At 38.0% G+C, this 22558-nt stretch overlaps 1 protein-coding gene and 1 pseudogene across 2 annotated transcripts in view; both read right to left on the bottom strand.

Annotated features, from left to right (window-relative positions):
- The window catches only part of CNTN5 (contactin 5), an 834919-nt gene that overhangs the window by 9341 nt on the left and 803020 nt on the right, over positions 1–22558 (bottom strand). For both annotated transcript variants that reach the window (XM_030918933.1, XM_010357543.1), the window contains 2 exons: positions 9342–9528; positions 8786–8898 (listed from right to left, as the gene is read on the bottom strand). In XM_030918933.1, coding sequence (XP_030774793.1) covers positions 8786–8898; positions 9342–9528 — 300 coding nt within the window. The remainder of the gene's footprint in view (positions 1–8785; positions 8899–9341; positions 9529–22558) is intronic.
- Positions 12395–13202, bottom strand: LOC104657674 (annotated as a pseudogene).

The raw sequence follows: 22558 nt of genomic DNA, 5'->3' as shown, positions 1-22558 counted from the left end.
GGCTTTGTATTCATACAGATCTGGATACAAAACAACTTCCTACAAAACAGCAAAAGAAAACGAAATCTCCTATGCCGTCCTGGCTGGGAAAATGTGGGCAAGTTACTAACTTTTGTAACTTCAATTTATTCTACTGTATGGTAGAGATAATAATAACAATTTTAGAGTTTTTAGGGGAGTAAAATGAGAAAGTGCATATAGAATACCTAGCACAGGACCTGGTGCGTGATAAGCTTAATAAGAGAAAGCTACTCCTTCTGTTGCCATCATTGTTTATTCACTGTTAAAGAGTTGGTATTTCAAGTGCATCATACAGTATGAACTGACTTGGGAAATTAGACAAAAATCGACATGTATTTTCTTATGGAAAATGTGCTTTGAGCTTGAATTAACTTACATACAAAAAACCCAAATAATTCTTTAGAGAAGCAGTATTTCCACATATTGAAGCCTGCATGTACTTGATCCCTCTGAATTCTAGTAATAAACGATCCCTCCATTTCACTTCCTTTTTTTTTTCATTTAATTTTAAATCTACTTCACGTTCTTGGGAGGGAAGTGAATTCTCCATTTAAGTGTGATGTGCAAAAATGGCATCTATTGAAATCCTTATTATAAAGGATGCTATAGTCTCAGTGTAAATGCAAGTTGATAACTATCACCAAACATTTACTGGACATCTCATGCAGGCCGGGCAGTGAGTGCTACATACTGGAGATTCATCATAAAATAAGATCACATGGTTATGGTCTTCTTGGCATTTATAGTCTAATACTGAAGGCAGACAATGCAATGAAGCATGATATGTATTGCAGTGGGAAATATATTTGATGCTATAGTAATGCACAAAGTGGGTACTTAGTCAAGATTGGGGAAATCGGGAACACTTCCTGGAGGATGCCTTGAGCAGCTTTTGTCTTAAAATGTGACAAATATATCTGTATTTATGCTTTTGATTTTGCGTGGAGCATTGTGATGAATTAGAATTCTGATCATCCATGTGAGGTAATTAGAAAGCAAATTTATGGGAATGGGAAAGTATGTAAATTGGTGAGGACTGGCAGGAGAGTGACTATTTTAGAGGACACTGTTATTATGATTCAATAAATTACAATTCTTATGACAAAGAAAAATACATCCAGCAATGCATATCTAATGTTCTAGAGTTGAAGAAAAATTTGTGGATCAGTTGAGATTTAGGATTAAAAGGTAAAGACAGGGAAGAACATCTGTGGTATCGAAAGGAGTTTCAGATTAAGTGTGGCTTTTAAACAATATATCCAGGGAGATGGAGTGCTAAACATATATATAGATCTACTAAGTGAAAAGATACATTAAATTAATAGTTAATCTTCAGTGCTTTAGAGAATATCGGCTCATTTAAAAATCCTGATTTAGAAAAGATGAATGAGAACTATGAAAAGGTTAAGGAGTTATCAAGACATGTAAAACATAGTTATTGACAGTAAGGAGTCCAGTGAGTTCTTAGAGAATATGGACATTCGTAGATTGACAGTTGCAATGACAGCTATGTTTATGTATAAAGGAAATTGTGTAATGTATTGTGTCAAGGCTATTCTCAAATTTTGGTATTAAAAAAAAAATGGAGAGCAGTGGGTTGTCCAAAGAGATGATCCTAAATAGAAAATGTGATATTGCTATTCTCAAAAGCTTGATCTGGAAATGGCTATTCTATATGTTTGATGGTAGTAGAATATTGAGGTGAGTGTGCTAAACATATAACAGAATAAATTTTTGCTGGTTATACCCAAAGTACTACTGAGAAGGATGGCTCATATTAAGAGAAAGGCCTATTCTTCCACTGAGCATCTTGGGAAGAGTTGATGGGTACAACTGCCCTTCATAAAACAGGGTGAGGAATCTACAGCCTCAGTCACAATGGGATGGGTAGGAAGGAATCAGTACGACAATGGAAATTAGATAAATAGAAGCTGGGAGACACAGTTTCAGTGAGAAGTCACTGCATGAAGGTTGGCTGAACACAGTTATAATGACAAGACTTCCTTTTGGGCCCTTTGCAGATGTTTGCTTGTATGTTTTTCCTTTCTAACTCTATCTCCCCAGCATTTTCAAAAAGTCTGCTTCATATATGTACTGGATATGACATGAGCCATTTCTGTTTGAATTATTTAAAATTCTGAAAAATTTCAGGCATAAATGAATATAAAGAGGATAGTATATAACGATTTTGTACCTATCATCCAAGTTAAGTCATATATGAGTCTTTTTAATTTGTGGAAACACAGAAAAGAAGGCTGAGTCTCATATTTAGAGTGACTATAAGATGAAAGGGCCAGGCACAGTGGCTCAAGCCTGTTATCTCAGCACTTTGGGAGGCCGAGACAGATGGATCACGAGGTCAGGAGATCGAGACCATCCTGGCTAACACAGTGAAACCCCGTCTCTACTAAAAAAAAAAAAAATACAAAAAACTAGCTGGGGGTGGTGGCGGGCGCCTGAAGTCCCAGCTACTCGGGAGGCTGAGGCAGGAGAATGGCGTGAACCCTGGAGGCAGAGCTTGCAGTGAGCTAAGATCCGGCCACTGCACTCCAGCCTGAGCAACAGAACAAGACTCCGTCTCAAAAAAAAAAAAAAAAAAAAAAAAAAAAGATGAAGGAAGAGCTGCAGAACAGAAGAAATCAGAGACTAGAGTGGCTATAGACTACAGTTCCCAAGAAGCTGGAGAAATACAGGGAAGGGCTTCAAAGTTCCAGTGGGTATGTAAAATAGTATCAACCCAAGTGTACATATATCTCAGGAATCTGGAAGCTCAGCTGATACTTCAGTTGCGTAAACAAATGAGAACCTCTGTTTGTATCTGATATGGTTTGGCTGTGTTCCCTCCCATATCTCCTCTTGAATTGTACCTCCCGCAATGACCATGTTTTGGTAGGGACCTGGTGGGAGGTAATTGAATCACGGGGGCAGGTCTTTCCCGTGCTATTCTCATGATAGTGAATAAGTCTCACGAGATCTGACTGTTTTATAAAGGGGAATTTCCCTGCACAAGTTTTCTTCTCTTATCTGCTGCCATGTGAGACATTCCTTTCACCTTCCACCATGATTGTGAGGCCTCTCCAGCCACATGGAACTGTGAGTCCATTAAAACTCTTTCTTTTATAAATTACTCAGTCTTGGGTATGACTTTATTAGCAGTGTGAAAATGGACTAATACAATATTGATGGATTGTATAATAACTAATAAACTTTGGGCCTGATTTCCTTCTATTTGCCCCAGCTTTGTAAACAGGTAAAACGTAGAGGTGGGTGAGGGGAGGTATATGGTGAAGGGGCTGTATATCTAGGAAAGGCTATTTTCTAGATATAGACTTGAAAAACTAATAGTTTTCACTTAGATTATAGCCTGAGGTCCTGAATTCTTTCTAACTGCTTGAGTATTTTCTGAAGGGATAACAGTTTCTGTTTGTGGGGAAGGGGACATTTGCTGAAGTGAAAGCATAGCCCCTGAACATTGAGTTTTATTTTCCCTTTCACTCAAGCATAAATCTGTGTGAAGAAAATAAGGTGGAGATAAAATGGTTGTTTTACTTTATAATCTGGGTAAAGTACTTTCATGGTGTAAAGAAAAAAATTTTCCATTTTCAAGATCATTAAAAATTATGGCTGAATATACTTTAGTCCATATGTTTCTTTTTGGCATTTCTTTAGTAACACCAGTAATGGTGAGTCTTACAACATGTGCTACAATTAGTAGGGATTCTAGATAGAGAACCCAAATTATAGGAGTTGTACAAATAAAATGTTATTTGTTTAAAAACTTTTATTTGAAAACAATAAGTCAAGGTAGGAAAACTTTTATTTGAAGTTTTTATTTCACTTTCCCCATCATTTATAAATAATGTATTAATAAAATAGGCAGTTGATTCTGAATTGGGGAATGTAAATACAACAGAATAAATAAAGTGACACATTTACTGACCTGAGGAAAAGTCATAAATATGCTAAATAAATTACCAAATTGGATTCAACTTCTCAATGAAAAGTTATTTTGAGTGGAAATAATTTGTATTATTATTTGGTACAATAAGGGGTGTCTACAACAGATAATCCTTTCCAACATCTTGCTGGTTCTCTATGTGTCTGTTCCTTACTTGTTAATGGAAGGTGTGATATCTTGGAATTATTGCTATTAAATCTGAATTTCTTAAACAAAATTCCAAGAAGCCCAGGATCTCTTAGACAATCTCAAAAATAAATCTGAAAAGTTTCACCACTAGGTACTGCTTAATGTTTATCTGAATGAATTCAATTTCGATGTGTTACCTATTGGGCAATTATATATGGTTCAATTCCATCTATCTTTCATGATATTCTTGGTCACTTTTGAAGGCTCTGACAAGATTTTGTGGTAGGGAGACCTCTTTTTTTTTTTCCCCTAACATCTGTTAACAAAATTTCTGTTATCATCTTTCTCTGGTAATATCTGGTAGTTATATATGTTGCTGACACCTCAGTGTCTGAAATTGAGTAAGAAAGAAAGATCTGTGCTGCTATGGTTTTAATGTGTCCCCTGCAAAATCCAGGTGTTGCCAATGTGATAGCATTCAGAGGCGGGCCTTTAACAGGTGATTATATCATAAGGACTTCTCCCCTCATGAATAGGATTAATGCCCTTATAAAAGAGGCTTCTCATGGCTGTTGGCCCTTTTGCCCTTCTGCCAAGTGAGGACGCAGTGTTCCTCCCCTCTGGAGGATGTAGCTTTCAAGGCACCATTGTGGAAACCAAAATCGGACCCTCAGACACAGAATTTGCTGGAGCCTTGATCTTGGCCTTCCCAGCCTTCAGAACTGAGAGAAGTAAATTTTTATTTTTTATAAATAACCCAGTCCCAGATACCTGCTATAGCAGCACAAAAGGACTAAGACAATGCCTTCTTAGACAATGGGTTGCTCAAATGTCGAACTCTGCTGTTTTATGCTACTTCTATAGTTTACTTTTCAAGACTTTATTAATATAAGCTTTACAATTTTATAATGTACTGATATACATTTTTATGGTGTTCTTACATTCCATGGAAAATGGCAAAATAAATTTAAAAATTCCTAGAAGTATCAATGCACATTTATTTGCCTGAAAGGAGTTCAACTACTAAGGATTAAAGGGCACTGTATTATTCCATTATATGATTTACTTTTTAAATTTTTTGTTGATACATACTGAGGTACATATCTTCAGGGTAATATGATAATTTGATACATTTGCATCATGTGTAAAGATCAAATCAGGGTAATTGGGTTATCCATTACCTTAAATATTTATCTTTTTTTATGCTAAGAATACTCAAATTATTCTCATCTAGCTATTTTTAAGTATACAATAGATTATTAACTATATCACCCTTCAGATCTATCAAACACCAGATCTTATTTCTTCTATCTTATAGTATATTTGTACCCATTGATTAACCTGTCTTTGTTCCTCACTCTCCTTTCCCCTTCCTGGTCTCTGATAACAACCAGTCTCTATGAGATCCAGTTTGTAGTACATTTTTTTCAGAATGTCTATCTTGTATATAGCATCTTAACTCTACAAAAGAATCATTTATTACATTATTTATGCACTGAGTATATGGCAAAAAAATCCACATTTCCTCCACATTTATTATGTTTTAATAACTTTCACAACCTAGAAGTCTCCCAGATAAATACGTTTCCAAGTTCTTCAATCTTAAACTGGATTTAACATAAAAGATGGAATATATAATCCCTGCATTTTAAACCTCAGGCTTTAATCCAAAGTTCTCAGCCTCAGACCTACACATAATAAACATTTCCACTGATCCTTTCTGCTTGCAAAAGTGAAGTAGTTTGCAAAGACAGCGTGAAGATTAAGTGACCTCCCTTTTTAATATTCCAATTAATTATGGAAACTCTCCCTTTCCCCGATTAGCAAGAAATCTTCTTCCTCAAATGTTCCAAGAATCCTAGGGGCAAGTTCAGTCTTAACGGGTCAAGCCTGCCTCAAATGACCTTGTGGAAAGAAAAATGATTAGTGTCCTATATCCCTATTTTATTAATTTTTGTAAGTGACACCCATTGCGCTTAAGAAGAGGTGGCCTGATATTATAGTGGTGCCACTCTTGGTTGGCAGTAATTTTTGGGATGTAGCAGGAATGAAAAGGATTCCTAGTACAAAAGGCTTCTCCTTCTGAGTATCATGCCCAGCCCTGGTCATTCTATATTAGTGTGCACCTCTGGATGGTATAGTTCTTTAACTGCTGTGTGGGGATCCTTGCCAAGGGTGCAGTAGCTCCCTTCAACATCATACTCAGAAGAGGGGCTCCAAGCTTGTGTTCTCTGGATTATAGCTCTTTAGTTTATATTCTCTGCTATTATTTCTAAATATATATTCCTGTCCCACTGGGTCTATGTCAGGAGGAGCTTTCATCCTTGGCTGCTCTGTGAAAAACCGCCCTCTGAAGAGAATCCAAACTCTGGGTTAAGCCCAGTCCAGTCTGAAGTCCCCTTTCCCTCAGGGAGCCCTTCCTGTCAGCCATTCTCTCAGTGGGGATTATCCCACTCTTCAGAAAGGTTCTGATAAGGTTTAGTTGCAAAGGAGAAGGTTTTGAGGTCTCATTCCATTTGTTATCAGCAGATTTCTTCTGTAAGAATCAATTCTTCCTTCTCAGGGATATAAGGAAGTGCAACCATTTCAAGAAATAAAAGGGAAAAAATATCTTTGGCAATGTGTGCCTACTTGTCATTAATTTATACAATGAAAATAGACTATGCTAGTGATTCTTCCCCCGGCAACAAGGTATTCCAACGTGACTTGTGTTATCTTTATTAAGAGGGAACTGGAGGCAACTTTTCAAGATCAGTTTCTTTGTTAAAATTTTAAAAATTTTACCTAATGAGACATGCTCCTCCAATAACAGTAAGAAACGGTATCTGTTTTTTCATGAGAACATTTTATATGCCAAGCGTTTTATACAAGTTCTTCTTTAGAAAATCCTGTATAATTTGTATTATTATTGCTATTTTTGCCGTTTGTGAAGTTAATAAAATAAAACTGAGAAAGTTTAAACAACTTACTCAAATTACTCAACTAGGATTTGAGCTGAAGTCTATCTAAATCAGTGGCCAGTGATATATTTTCCTCTAAACAACAACAAATGGCAAGGTTATGCTGGAAAAAAAAATACATATTTGATAATACACATACATAAATAACTGCATAAGACATTTCTATCTGGGCCAACATTATTCATCCATTCTAGAAACATTAGGAACAAGAAATACGATAAAGTTATTGCCTTTGAGGACTTCAGTCTGTTTGGGGAGATAGTTATATATAAAAGGTAAGAACAATGACTGGGATAGAGGTGTCAAATGTGAACAAAGAGTAGTGGCAACCAGCCTGGGATCCCTACGCCCAAGCTCAGTCGAGTATTTTTTCTAGTTATATGGTATTTCTCTATTCTCACTTGAAAGGTACTTAAACCTTATGAGCCTTCCAGTTGACCCTACATGTTTATCTGGTTTTCTCTTGCATTCTACTTTGCCTCTCTAGTTTGGGATATTGTTCATCATAGTTCTAATGATTTTAGATTGATTCTTGAATGGTCTATCATATTTCTTGCCTAACTGCTATCCCTAAGCATTAAACAGTATATTTGCCTAAGAGGAGAAGTTGTGAGAATATGGTCTTTTGGGGAACGGTATGGAAAGAGAGGAGTAAGGGAATGGTATAGAAAATGACCCACCTGACCTTCCTGCAAAAGATCAAATTCAATATTCCCGAGCATTAGTGATGGATTTGTGTGTGTGTGTGTGTGTGTGTGTGTGTATGTATGTCTGTGATCTATCCTAATTACAGTAGGTAACAAATGCTAGTTTGTGTAATATAATATTAATGGGAATTAACTTAAAATATTACATTTATAACTTCAGTTTTTAGCTCCTCAAATTTTAGCATTTTATATATTGAATACTGTGTTACCATCTCTGATAGTTGAAAACCACCTATAATGATACCTTCCAGTCTAAATATTATCACTGAAATATTTTAAACTATTATATTTAATATATTTTATTACATTAAAAATATTGTGAATATTCAACTAATGATTCTGTGTGAAGTTTAATGCAACAAACAGAATCTGACATTATAGAACAAGAATTTGAAATTAAGCCAATTCAATACATAGATCACATCTATTTAAAAATCAGATAACAGTTATTTTTCAAAAACAAACTGCACATGTTATCAAATTTCCAGATCTTACTGTCACATAACAGAATAACTGTATGTAAATGTGGGGTCTCTTGGAGCTTGCTGTGTCTCTCCCTGGATTTTTTGTTTTCTGTCTAGTGTTCCGGTCCTTGCATTTTTCTTTTCTTCTTCTGTTTCCTTGCTAATAGAAAGTCTTTCCACTAAAACGAAATGGTCCTATATTTGTCAGCTGCCAGCAAAATTAGTCTCCTGGAGGCGTATGCCAGAATTCTCTGCCTAAATTCTGCTGGTCCTAATACCATGCTTCACAGAATCATCTTCACACTACATTCAGATTGTCACTACTTTTCCTACTCCTTCCCTTTCTGTGCCTTGTGCAGTTGAAACTAATTTTGACTGCCTTGGCTTCTCTATCTATAGGAAGGCTATGCTTCTAAGATACAGATAGAAAATGATTGAGGAAAAATAGGTTTGTTAATGGGTCTTTTTATGCCTTATTAATTTTCCATCTTCATAATAACAGTTTCGGAGATGAGTATCTATGCAAAAGAGTGAAGAAATACTGACCTTGTAACCCACAACTTCAGATTCGTTGGCTAATGGTATGACGGGTTCCCAGCCCAGAGAAACCTGAGAGCCTTGCTGCTCCCACCTGAGGTTGCTAGGTGCTTGACTAGGGGCTGCAAAATAAAAAGTGAAAGTGAACTGACAAGGATTCTTAAATACATTTCTTCATTTAATTCCTTGTGAGTATCTCTCTCTTTTCTCCTGCTTAGTAGTTGGCTGGCAATCTAGGCTTCCTTCCAGCTAGAGTCTGATAAGGAGGGTTTTGCTCCAGAAGTGTCATTTTAATAGCTACTCTACTGAGCTTTTGAACTTGAATCCTTTTATCTCCCTTCTGTGTCAAAATTGCTTAGCCTTGTTTCACAGGAAGATAACCTTTGTCTACTCTGAATGCGAAATGTTCTGAGCTAGTTTTAGGATTCAGATCTAAGCGCTGAAGCAAGACTATGAATCAAAACTCCCCTTTACCTCTGCTTATAATGCACCTCACATGGCTTTGAGAAATGTTATAAGATATTTCCCCTTTGCCTGAAACAAACAAAAAGCCCAGGTCACTTACGGGATTTCTTGGTGGTTGCACTCACTTCACTGCTAGGTGGCCCATATCCAGCTCCATTGTAAGCCCTCACTGTGAAGTGATATAAGGTATTTCCTTCTAATCCTGTTAGGATGACGAAAGACTCATTCCCTCTAGTTTTGACTGTTTCTGCTGTATCTTCTTGTTCCATGTCTTTCCAGTAACCAACCTGTCAACAGATGGTCATATGGCAGGTTAATTTTAAAGCTTCCTCTGTGCTTGTGGCTCCTTGAATTTTTCCCTTTTTTGGATGTTGCTGGAGTCCACTCATAGGAAAAAATCACTCCTATATCACCCAATTAACAGATCTTACTAGTAAGGCCAAAATACGTTCCTAATTACTGTCTGCTTTGCATCTGTGTAAATTGCAGCACTATAGCAATACTCAAAAAAACAACCAAAGCTGCTACCTTGTAGCCTGGTGGCATGAAGGAGTGAAAATGCATCCTGACATTAAAGAAGAATCGTTTAAAGTAATTGGAGTCCTTTTGTCTCATAAGTCATCAGAACAATTTACCATTCAAAACCATGAAACTTCAAATGAATTATCTGAGTATGTGGCATCTGAATATATCCACTTGAGCTTCACATAAAGATGTATCACACAAGCTGTATCAGTTTAATGGAGAAGAGGTAGCAGCACACTGAATACTCTGGAGTGGTTTGAATGTAGAGAAACAGCATTGTCAGGATCTGGGGGTAGGGAGGGTCGAGGGAGGCAGAAAGGAACAGCTTTCTGTCAAAGCCCTTTTTATGCATTGAGATCATCTTTCCTGGTTAGGAGCTTATGCTAACTGGCTTCAGCAAACTCGATCCCTTTGTGAGACTTAATGACTGTCCCACAATTAAGCTAAAGCTTTACTCTGTTCAGGCACTAGAACTTAACTACCTATCAATGCAACAAAGAGTAGCTTTCTCCCTCTACTTCGTTACTGTTGATAGAGGCAGGAGGCAGAGAAATTCTAGGCAGACAGAAATGGGTTCCCAGTGAAACTGCACCTTCAAACTGAGACGCCTGAAACCTGTGGCCTGAAGCAAGAACTTCTTTTCCTTTTTGCCCATTCTCTTCTGATTTGTTTTTCTGAATAATGCCTTTTTACCAATCAAATCTTGCCTTTTCCAAAACTACCTATGGCCCACCCCCACCATCCTGTGAATAAAAACATCCCACCATCAGTCAGAAGCGATGAGAGAGGGCTGCACTTCAGAGGAGAGACAGCTTGACCTCAGGGAAGAGACAACCTAACTTTGGGGAAGGCAACCTGCCCTTCCCAACCCCTTTCCAGCTCCCCTCTCCACTGAGAGCCATTTTCATTGCTCAGTAACATTTTCCACCTTCCCCATCCTTCAGTTCGTCCATGTGACCTCATTCTTCTTGGACACCAGACAAGAGCTCAGGGCCCACTGAGTGCAGGTACCTAGAAAGTCTGTCACACCAGCCCTTTGCCCTCACCAGTGGAAGGTAGTTGTCCCATGTGATGGGGCAAGGGGTCAACTGAGCTGCTAACACACAGCTGTCCACAAATGACAGGACTAAGAGAGTGCTCTAACCCTCATTCTGGGGTTTCGGGGTCACAGGTACCCTCATCTGGGCACTGCTGTGGGTCCCACACAGAGCTTGCTCCTGTCAGATGAGTTACTAACACACAGCCATCCATGGACGGTGGAGGTAAGAGAGCACTGTAACACTCCCTCTGGGGTTTCAGGGTTGCAGACACTCTCACCTGGGAACCAATGCAGGCCCCACACAGAGCTCGCTTCTGTCAGCTGAGCTGCTCTCACACAGCTGTCCGGAGACAGCAGAGCTAAGAGAGCACTGTTAACATTGCCTCTGGGGCTTAGGCGTCACAGGCACCTGGCACCACCTGGGCACTACCATGGGCCCCACATGGAGATTTTTCCTGCCAACAGTTGGACTGGCTGGCAGGATCCTGCATTTATCCATGTGCGCCTATTCTGGCTGTGGGGCCCCATATGGAGCTTATTATGTGCTTCCTCCCACCAAGGCTTGAATGCGGCAGGCTGAGTAAATGGGGCCACCCCTGTCACAAGTCTGATGAAGGGGCTGAGAAAAATCCTGCGTTACTGTGGTGAAGGTCATAAGAGAGTAATTCTTTCCCCCCCTCCCCCCAACTTAATTACTGTGGTGAAAATAGTAGATTACTGGACCCATTTCAGCCTCCTTCGTGTTTTGTGGACTGTGGAGTCTAGAAAGCCAAACATGTTTTCCAGATTCTCTTTCAGCTAAGGGTGCTAATGGTGCTGCTATACTCTGTGGGTAGTGGGAAGTTTAATTGGAATTTGGAGACATTCTGGAACATGTCTAGGATTGCCTCTTCCAGTGGTGACCATAGGAAGTCATTATAGGCTCTGATCTCAAGAATGAACATTTTGATTACCATGACATATTAAGGACCTCAACCAACCTCAGTGCTACCTGAAAGCAAAAGGAACAAGAAATGGAAAGAAGGGGAAGGAAGTTACAAATTGCAACTACACCTTTATGAAATGAAGACCACAGTAATTAGCCACATTTTTTTCCTCGTCTTTTGTGTGTGTGTGTTTTTATAAATGTTAAATTACTTCAGCCTCTTCATATCTTCTGATATTTTATATGGAGTGTGTTATTGGTAGTAACTTTCTGATGTAGTTCCCTAAAGGAGGGGCAAGTTTTCACCATGAGATGGACAAATTGACTGATGGGACTTTCTTTTGTTCCCCCTGTTGGGGAAAGGGTTAGCACATTTTCATTTATAAAAGAGATATTTGCATTATGTTAGTATGAAACAAGCTTATTTATAACTTCTTCAAGAAATTCCACCCTGATTGCATCCCTGTCAATTGCCCATCTCTTTCTGAGCTTCAAACAAAACAAAACAGAAGAGCAGTAAGTTTCAAAAGGATGTCGGTGGAGACCTTTTATAGATGAAACTGACTTCTAGAAGCCACCTGGCCAAACATATGCACAGCTGGAGAAAATAGACTGTGAAGCTAGGTCTAGCTGTAAAATATCTCAGGTACCCAATTAGTTCCAGTTATTCTGCATCTGTGGATTTAAAATGACCATCATCCACAGTAGAATAGATGGGCCCCTCATTGCTCAGAAAATCCATAGCTTGCTTGACTGAGGATATGGACATGCATTTGATCTGGTTCTTGAGATCCTGAAAGTTCAATCCTTCAGGTCTTGGGCAAGCCTTAATCAAATTCAACACCTGGTTTTGGGCCACAGTGAGGCCATTTGCTGGCATGAAGCTATTCCCACCAAAGTAGCCTGCTTCACTCTTCCCTGGATTGCTGATAGGTGCTCTCCCTGCTGAGGGCTGGCTGTTCGCTTTGCTTAGTATCGTGTGCATTGATCAGTTCCAGAATATGTATGGTGAACTCATTTATATCCTCCAGGGACATGATCTTAAAGCTACCAGGCTCTTTTTGTTCTGAAAAGATCTCAGGTGGCCTGCCACTTTCACATATTTTTCTGGAGGAACTATAGTGTTTTCACTGCTGGTGTCATCTGTGTCAACCCATTGGTGAACATCCATGGGTGCAGCTGTCATGTCATCTATTTTGTAAACAATGTTGGTTGAAGCCCTCTCTGCATGTCTGATGATCCTCACAAGAGTGACTTGTGAAATCTCAACACTGCCAATTTTGAACACTTCATCAACCAAAGTGACAGAAAGCATTGGAGATACAGTGTGAGGTTCAATGTGCTGTACTCAGGCTCTTGATTTCTTTTCTGCTGAAGAAGGTGCCCGTGATCCAAAGCCTCCCTGGGACTGCATGTATTCGCCAACTCCCGTATGAGGAGCTGCTATAGCTTTCAAATCCACTGTTCCACATGTAGGCTGTGATTCTTTGGGGAAGAGGCCAGGAAGGTTAGGTCTGGGGAAGCTGCAGAACACCCCAGAACCAGGGGGCTGCCATAGCACTCTAGTCACTTTTCTCTCCTTTAGTGGTTCTTAAGCTGGAGTTGAGGTTACACAATATTCACAAGTCACATGCACTTTCTAAGGTTGAACCTACTCTTCATTTAGTTTTTCCTCAGATGTAGATTTCAACAACCCACGAACTTTGAACTCTCTATGTAAAATCACTTGAAACCAAATTAAAATCATTAAAAAGATATCAATAATTAAAATTAGAGCACAGCTTATCATTTTAATACCTTCATACAATTGTTTTCTTTGTGTATCACTTCCTATATTATTTACATATTTAAAATAATTATACTTTTTATGTCCTGCTTTCGTTCTCTTATATAAAAATATTTTCTTATTTTAAAAATAACATTCTATCATATGCCTATGTACCACATATTATTTAACCATTGTTGTACTGTAAAGCATTTTGATAGCTTCTAATTATTGCTCTTTTAATTAAAATGCTGCCATGGAAATATTCATATTGCTCCTTTAATTAAAATGCTGCTATGGAAATCTTCATACACCCTGTTTTCCACATATTAGATTAATTTCCCAGAATAGACCTCAGAAAGGAGATTATGGGTTCCAAAGTTGTAAAGCCAGAAAGTATATATGTGAATTTTACTTTTGGTATTTGTAAGCCACAATATAATGGGACAAGTCAGTTAACCAGTGAATCTCTGCATCTTTATTTATATAACAGAGAACATAGTACTTCTCTCAGGCTTGCAAATGATTTTTAGAGAGCTTCCCTGCTGTTCAACTGCTTAAACCATTGTTTCTTGATATTTTAACATTTCTGATTTTTATTATTTGTAAGTATAATTTTTTTATCCTTCATATTATTTTGGTTTTCTGATTTTTATCTCTCAAAAATTATTTTTATTTAAAATTATAACGTACATAATATTATTATTAGTGGTAGACAGGAAGTATGAATTCCGACTCATCTAATACCTATAGGAGAGTATAGAGACTAACCTAAATAAAGAGAATGGCTTTTTTTGTTTGTTTGTTTTTGAGACAGAGTCTCACTGTATTGCCCAGGCTGGAATGTAATGGCACAATCTCAACTCACTGCAACCTCAAGCTCCTGGGTTCAAGTAATTCTCCTGCTTCAGCCTCCCGAGTAGCTGGGATTACAGGTGCCTGCTGCCATGCCTGGCTAATTTTTGTAGTTTTAGTAGAGATGAGGTTTCACCATGTTGGCCAGGCTGGTCTTAAACTCCTGACCTCAAGTGATGCACCTGCCTCGGTTTCCCAAAGTGCTGGACAGGTGTGAGCCACCATGCCCGACCAAAGATGGTTCTTCTTAGTAGACACTCCATTTTTTCCAAAGCTGATTCTCCAAGGTAATAATTATTTTAACTGTGCATATAGTATATTTGATTTTCTGATGTGATGATTCTATGATAGTCATGTCATACAATGCAGTTTCATGAAGTTATGAAATCTAAAACTCATGAGTTCTGCCATATGCAGCTGTTGATTACTGGGTGAGTTGTGAACTTTCCCCTACTTTTAAATTTTCATTCAGTCATATAAAACCATTGAGTAGTTCTTCCTACGATTTTGTCTTTGCTTATCCAATTTTTCATACTTCTTAAAATATTTTTTGGAGGCATTTTAGGGTCACAGCAAAATTGAAAGGAAGGTACAGAGATCTCCCGTATCTCCCTGACCATTACACATGCAAAACACATCATCTTATCAACGTTTTTTTTTTTTTTTTCTTGTCACGTTTTAAAAAAAATTTCTAATCTTTAGTTTTCCATTTTTTTTTTTTATCTCAATAGGTGTTTTGGGAATCAGTGCTGTTTGGTTATGTAGATACGTTCTTTAGTGGTGATTTCTGAGATTTTGGTGCACCTATCACCCAAGCAGTGTATACTGTACCCAGTGCGAGAACTTTTATCCCTTGTCACCCCCTACCATTCCCTCTGAATCCCCAAAGTCTAAGGTATCATTCTTACAACTTTGCATCCTCATAGCTTAGTTCGTACATGAGTGAGAACATACAATGTTTGGTTTTCCATTCCTGAGGTACCGCACTTAGAATAATAGTCTACAATTTCACCAAGGTTGCTGTGAAGCCATTATTTCATTCTTTTTTTTTTTTTTTTAATGGCTGAGTAGTATTCCACAGTGTATATACCACATTTTCTTTATCCACTCATTGATCGATAGGCATTTGGGCTGGTTTCGTACTTTTGCAATTGCTAATTGTGCTGCTATAAACATGTGTGTGCAAGTATCTTTTTCATATCATGACTTCCTTTCCTCTGGTTAGATACTTAGTAGTAGGGTAGCTGGATCAAATGGTAGATCTACTTTTAGTACTTTAAGGAATCTCCACACTGTTTTCCATAGTGGTTGTACTAGTTTACATTCCCACCAACAGTGTAAAAGTGTAACTTTTTCACCACATCCATGCCAACATCTATTCTTTTTTGATTTTTTTGATTATGGTCATTGTTGCAGGAGCGAGGTGGTATCACATTGTGGTTTTGATTTGTATTTCCCTGATCATTAGTGATGTTGAGTATTTTTCCATGTGCTTGCTGGCAGTTTGCATATCTTATTTTGAGAATTATTCATGTTCTTTGCCCACTTTTTGATGGGATTGTGTATTTTTTTCTTGCTGAGTTGTTTATTTTGTAGATTCTGGTATTAGTCCTTTGCTAGATGTATAGATTGTGAGGATTCTCCCCCACTCTGTGGGTTGTCGGTTAACCTGCTGATTATTTCTATTGCTGTGCAGAAGCTTTTTAGTTTAATTAAGTCCCATCTATTTATCTTTGTTTTTATTGCATTTGCTTTTGGTTTCTTGGTCATGAAGTCTTTGCCTAAGTCAATGTTTACATGGGTTTTTCTGATGTGATATTCTAGAATCTTTATGGTTTCAGGTCTTAGATTTAAGTCTTTGATCCATCTTGAGTTGATTTTTGTATAAGGTGAGAGATGAGGATCCAGTTTCATTTTCAACATGTGGCTAGCCAATTATCCTAGCACCATTTGTTGAATTGGCTGTCCTTTCTCACTTTATGTTTTTGTTTGATTTGTCAAAGATCAGTTGGCTGTAAGTATTTGGCTTTATTTCTGGGTTCTCTATCTTGTTTCATTGTTCTGTGAGCCTATTTTTATACCAGTACTGTGCTGTTTGGGTGACTATGGTCTTACAGTACAGTTTGAAGTGAGGCAGTGTGATGCCTCCAGATTTGTTCTTTTTGCTTAGTCTTCCTTTGGCTACATGGGCTCTTTTTTGGTTCCATGTGGATTTTAGGATTTTTTTTTCTAGTTCAGTGAAGAATGATGGTGGTATTTTGATGGAAATTGCATTGAATGGCTAGATTGCTTTTGGCAGTATGGTCATTTTGACAATATTGATTCGACCCATCCATGAGCATGATGTGTTTCAATTTGTGTTGTCTACGATTTCCTTCAGCAGTGTTTTGTAGTTTTCCTTGTAGAGGTCTTCCACAGACTTGGTTAGGTATAATCCTAAGTATTTTTTTTTCAGCTACCATAAAAGGGGTTGAGTTCATGATTTGATTCTCAGGTTGGTCGCTGTTGGTGTATAGCAGAGCTATTGATTTGTGTATATTAATTTTGTTTGCTGAAACTTTGCTGAATTCATTTATCAGTGCTAGGAGCTTTTTGGATGAGTCTTTAGTGTTTTCATGTATACAATCATATATTTAGCAAACAGTGACAGTTTGACTTCCTCTTTACCAATTTGGATGCCCTTTATTTCTTTTTGTTGTCTGATTGCTCTGGGTAGAACTTCCAGTACTGTGTTGAATAGAAGTGGTGAAAGTAAGCATCCTTGCCTTGTTCCAGTTCTCAGGGGAAATGCTTTCAAGTTTTCCCCATTCATAATATTGGCTGTGGGTTTGTCATAGCTGGGTTTTATCACCTTAAAGTATGTCCCTTCCATACCAATTTTGTTGAGGGTTTCAATCATAAAGAGATGCTAGATTTTGTCAAATGCTTTTCCTGTGTCTATTGAGATGATTATGTGATTTTAAATTCTGCTTATGTGGTATATCACATTTACTGATTTACATGTTAAACCATCCCTGCATTCCTGGTATGAAACCCACTTGATCATGGTGGATTATCTTTCTGACATAAAGATTTTTGCATCTATGTTCATCAGGGATATTGGTCTGTAGTTTTCTATTTTTGTTATGTCATTTCCTGGTTTTGGTATTAGGGTGATACTGGCTTCATTGAATGATTTAGGGAGGATTCCCTCTTTCTCTATCTTTTGGTATAGTGGCAATAGGATTGATACCAATTCTTATTTGATGTCTGGTAGAATTCATCTGTGAATCCTTGTGATCCTGGACTTTTTTTTGTTGGCAATTTTTAAATAATCATTTTAATCTCACCGCTCATTATTGGTCTGTTCAGAGATTCTATGTTTCTTGGTTTAATCTAGGAGTGTTGTATATTTCCAGGAATTTATCCATCTCCTCTGGATTTTCTAGTTTATGCAAGTAAAGGTGTTCATCATAGCCTTCAATGGTATTTTGTATTTCTGTGGTATCAGTTGTAATATCTCCTGTTTTGTTTCTAACTGAGCTTATTTAGATGTTCTCTCTTCTTTTCTTGTTTAATCATGCTAATGGTCTATCAATTTTACTTATATTTTCAAAGAACCAGCTTTTTGTTTCATTTATCTTTTGTATTTTTCTGTTTTTTGTTTCAATTTTATTTAGTTCTTCTCTTGTCTTTGTTATTTCTTTTCTTCGCTGGCTGTGGGTTTGGATTTTTTTGTTTCTTCAGTTCTATGTGGTGTGACCTTAGATTGTCTGTTTGTGCTCTTTCAGACTTTTTAATCTAGTCATTTACTACTGTGAACTTTCTTCTTATCTCTTAGCTTTTTCTGTATCTCAGAGGTTTTGATAGGTTGTGTCACTATTATCATTTAGTTCAAAGAATTTTTAAATTTCCATCTTGATTTAATTGTTGACCCACCGATCATTGAGGAGCAGGTTTTTTGATTTCCATGTATTTGCATGGTTTTGAGGATTCCTTTTTGAATTGATCCCCAATTTTATTCCACTGTGGTCTGAGAGACTACTTGATATAATTTTGATTTTCTTAAATTTACTGAGACTTGTTTTGTGGCCTATCATATGGTCTGTCTTGGAGAATGTTCCATGTGCTGATGTATAGAATGTATATTCTACAGTTGTTGGGTAGAATGTTCTGTAAATATCTGTTAAGTCCATTTGTTCTAGAGTATAGTTTATGTCCATTGTTTCTATGTTGACTTTCTGTCTTGATCTATCTATTGCTGTCAGTGGAGTATTACAGTCTCCCACCATTATTGTGTTGTCATGTATCTCATTCCTTAGGTCTAGTATTAATTGTTTTATAAACTTGGAAGCTCCAATGTTAGGTGCATATACATTTAGAATTATGATATTTTCCTGTTGGACTAGTCCTTTTATCATTAAAAAATGTCCCTCTTTGTCTTTTTTAACTGCTGTTGCTTTAAAGTTTGTTTTGTCTGATATAAGAATATCTACTCCTGCTTGCTTTTGATATCCATTTGCATTGAATATCTTTTTCCATCTTTTTACCTTAAGTTTATGTGAGTCCTTATGTGTTAGACAGTCTCCTGAAGACAGCAGAAACTTGGTTGGTGAATTTGTATCTATTCTGCCATTGTGTATCTTTTAAGTGGAGCATTTAGGCCCTTTACATTCAATGTTAGTATTGAGAGATGAGGCACTATTCTATTCATCATGCTATTTGTTGCCTGAATACCTTGGTTTTTGTTTCTATTGTGTTAATGTTTTACAGGTCCCATGAGTTTTATGCTTTGAGGAGGTTCTATTTTGGTGTATTTTGAAAATTTGTTTCAAGATTTAGAGCTCCTTTTAGCAGTTATTATAGGGCTGGCTTGGTAGTGGTGAATTCTCTCAGCATTTATTTTTCTGGAAAAGACTGTATCTTTCCTTTGTTTATGAAGCTTAGTTTCACTGGATATGACATTCTTGGGGGATAATTGTTTTGTTTAAGGAGGCTAAAAATAGGACCCTGATTCTTTCTAGCTTGTAAAGTTTCTGCGATAAATTTGCTATTGCTCTGATAGGTTTTCCATTATAGGTCACCTGATGTTTTTGCCTCATAACTCTTAAAATTCTTTCCTTAGTCTTGATTTTAGATAACATGATGACTATGTGCCTAGGTGATGATCTTTTTTGCGATGAATTTCCCAGGTGTTCTTTGAGTTTCTTGTATTTGGATGTCTAGGTCTCTAGGAATGCTGGGGAAGTTATCTTTGATTATTTCCTCAAATACATTTTTCAAACTTTTAGATTTCTCTTCTTCTGGTAACACCAATTATTCTCAGGTTTAGTCATTTAACACAGTCCCAAACTTCTTGAAGGCTTTGTTCATTTTAAAAATTCTTTTCTATTTGTCTTTGAAGGATTGAGTTAATTCAAAAGCCTTGTCTTTGAGCTCTGAAGTTCTTTCCTATGCTTTTTGCTTCTATTGCTGAGATTTTCCAGTGCATTTTGCATTTTTCTAAGTGTGTCCTTGATTTCCAGAAGTTGTGATTGTTTTTTATTTATGCTGTGTATTTCACTGAAGAATTTCCCCATTCATATTCTGTATCATGTTTTTGAATACTTTAATTTGGACTTCACCTTTTTCTGGTGCCTCCTTGATTATCTTAATAATTGACCTTCTGAATTCTTTTTCTGGCAATTTAGAGATTTCGTCTTGGTTTGGATCCATTGCTGGTGAGCCTGTATGATCTTTTGGGGTGTTAAAGAATCGTATTTTGTCATATTACCAGGATTGTTTTTCTGGTTCCTTCTCATTTGGGTAGACTATGTTAGAGGGAAGATCTGAGATTAAAGGTTGCTATTCAAATTCTTTTGTCCCATGGGGTGCTCCCTTGATGTGGTGTTCTCTCCCTTTCCCTAGCAATTGGGTTTCCTGAGAGCTGATCTGTAGTTACTGTTTTTGCTCTTCTGGGTCCAGCCACCCAGCAGGGCTACTGGCATTCTAGCTGGTACTGGAGACTGTTTGCAAAGAGTCCTGTGATGTGATTCGTCTTCAGGTCTTGCAACCTGGACACCAGCACCTGCTCCGGTGGAGTCAGTGGGGGAGTGAAATGGACTCTGTGAAGGTCCTTGGTTGTGTTTTTGTTTAGTGCGCTGTTTTGGGGTTGGTTGGCCTCCAGCAATGTTGTGGGGCTTTCAAGAGCACACAGCTTCAATCCTATAGGGAGGATGCAAACTTGCCCTGATGACACCTGGTTAAGTATTCAGGTTTCTCAGGCAGTGGCCAGGGCCATAGCGCTCCCAAGAAATTATGACCTTTGTCTTTGGCTACCAGGGTGGGTAGGGAAAGACCACCTGGTGGGGGCAGGGATAGCCGTTTCTGAGCTCAGCCTCTCTTTGGGTGGGGCTTGCTGTGGCTGCTGTGGAGAATGGGGGGTGTTCTCTATGGTTCTCTATTGGTTCCCTGTCCAATACAGTTATATTCCCAAGGGGATTATGGCTGCCTCTGCTGGGTCATACAGGTCAGCAGGGAAATGGGGAAAAGCCAGCAGTAACAAGCCTCAACCTGCTCTGTAGTCCTAAAGGCTGGTCTCACTCCCACCAGGCCCCCATCCAACAGCACTGAGTTTATTTCCAGGCAGCCAGTGACCAAAGCTGAGAGCTTGTCCCAGACCACGTGCCTCCCCATTGAAAAAGCAAGAAGACTCACAGTTTTTTAGCATCTCAGGGAGATTTCAGTGGCGATCCAGTTCTTTCAAAGGGACTGCAGATTCTCTCGGCTTTACTGGTATGTTCCTGTGGTAGTTCTTGGAGCAAAAGTTCACATGCTGCTCTATCCATCTGAATAGGAGCTGCAAGCTAGTCCTGCCTCCTATCTGCCATCTTCAGTTTTTTTTTTTTTTTTTTTTTTTTTTTTTTTTTTTTTTTAGCAAGGTCTGATATGGTTTGGATTTGTGTCCCCATCCAAATCTCATGTAAAATTGTAATCCCCAATTTTAAGGTGAGGCTTGGTAGGAGTTGATTAGATCATGGGGACAGATTTCCCCCCTGCTGTTCTTATGATAGTGAATAAGTTTTCAGGAGATGGTGCTTAAAAGTGTGTGGCACCTCGCACCTGTCTCTTCCTCCTCCGGCTATGTAAGATGTTCCTGTTTCCCCTTTGCCTTCTTGCCATCATTGTAAGTTTCCTGAAGTCTCCCCAGCCATTCTTCCTGTACAACTTGTGGAACTATGAGTAAATTAAATCTTTTTTCTTTATAAATTACCCAGTCTCAGGTAGTTCTTCATAGCAATGCAAGAAGGGACTAACACAAGGTCTCATTTTATTAGTCATATATTAGTCCTAGGCTGGAGTGTAGTGGCATGATCTGAGCTCACTGCTGCCTGGATCTCTTAGGCTGAAGAGATTGTCCCACCTCAGCCTCCCTAGTAGGTAGGACTACACGTGTGCACAAACACATCCAGCTAATTTTTAAAATTTTTTGGTAGAGACATGGTCTTGCTATGTTGCCTAGGATGGTCTAGAACTCCCGGCCTTAAACAATCCTACTGCCTTGGCATCCCAAAGTGTTGGGATTGCAGGTGTGAGCTATCATGCCTGGCCTACTTGTTAGGTTTTAAAAATACAATTCTTAGCACTTACATTCAGTTATTTCTATATCTTTAATTGTACTCCATGATCACTGCTAACTCAACATTGTACTTCCTGCATTTAATAGACACCACTCTACTTTCTGCTTTTATTAAATGTAGAAGAAAAATCTTTTGATTTTTGCATCTTTGAGAGTAATTTTGTCTTTCTATTAATTGGTTTTATTTTTTAATAATCAAATTTTGTCTTTCTGTTAATCAGTTTTATTTTTTAAAAATCAAAATGCATATTGAAATTTGATATTTTACCAGCTCTTGAGTTCTAAAAACGTGTTAATTCAACTGTCCTTTCGAAAATATTTTTTGAATATGTATTATTTACCAAACACTGTGCCTAGGGCCAACTGAGAATCAATGATGAATCAAAATAGATGAAGTCCCTGCCCTCTTGGAGTTACAGTCTACGTAAGGCCGTATTGAATAAATGATCACACACACAAATGTAAAACTGGGGTTTTGACCAGAGGTTTGTGGGAAGCTACATATTGATACAGATCTAACTTGAGGGATAGGACTCAGTGGGCAGGGGCTAGTCAGGGAAGTCTTCACTAAGGCAGAGATAGTTACACTGAAGGCTGAGAGATGATTAGGA

Source organism: Rhinopithecus roxellana, chromosome 15 (assembly GCF_007565055.1).
Source record: "Rhinopithecus roxellana isolate Shanxi Qingling chromosome 15, ASM756505v1, whole genome shotgun sequence".
Classification (NCBI taxonomy): domain Eukaryota; kingdom Metazoa; phylum Chordata; class Mammalia; order Primates; family Cercopithecidae; genus Rhinopithecus; species Rhinopithecus roxellana.
This window is presented reverse-complemented; position numbering and strand designations above follow the sequence as displayed.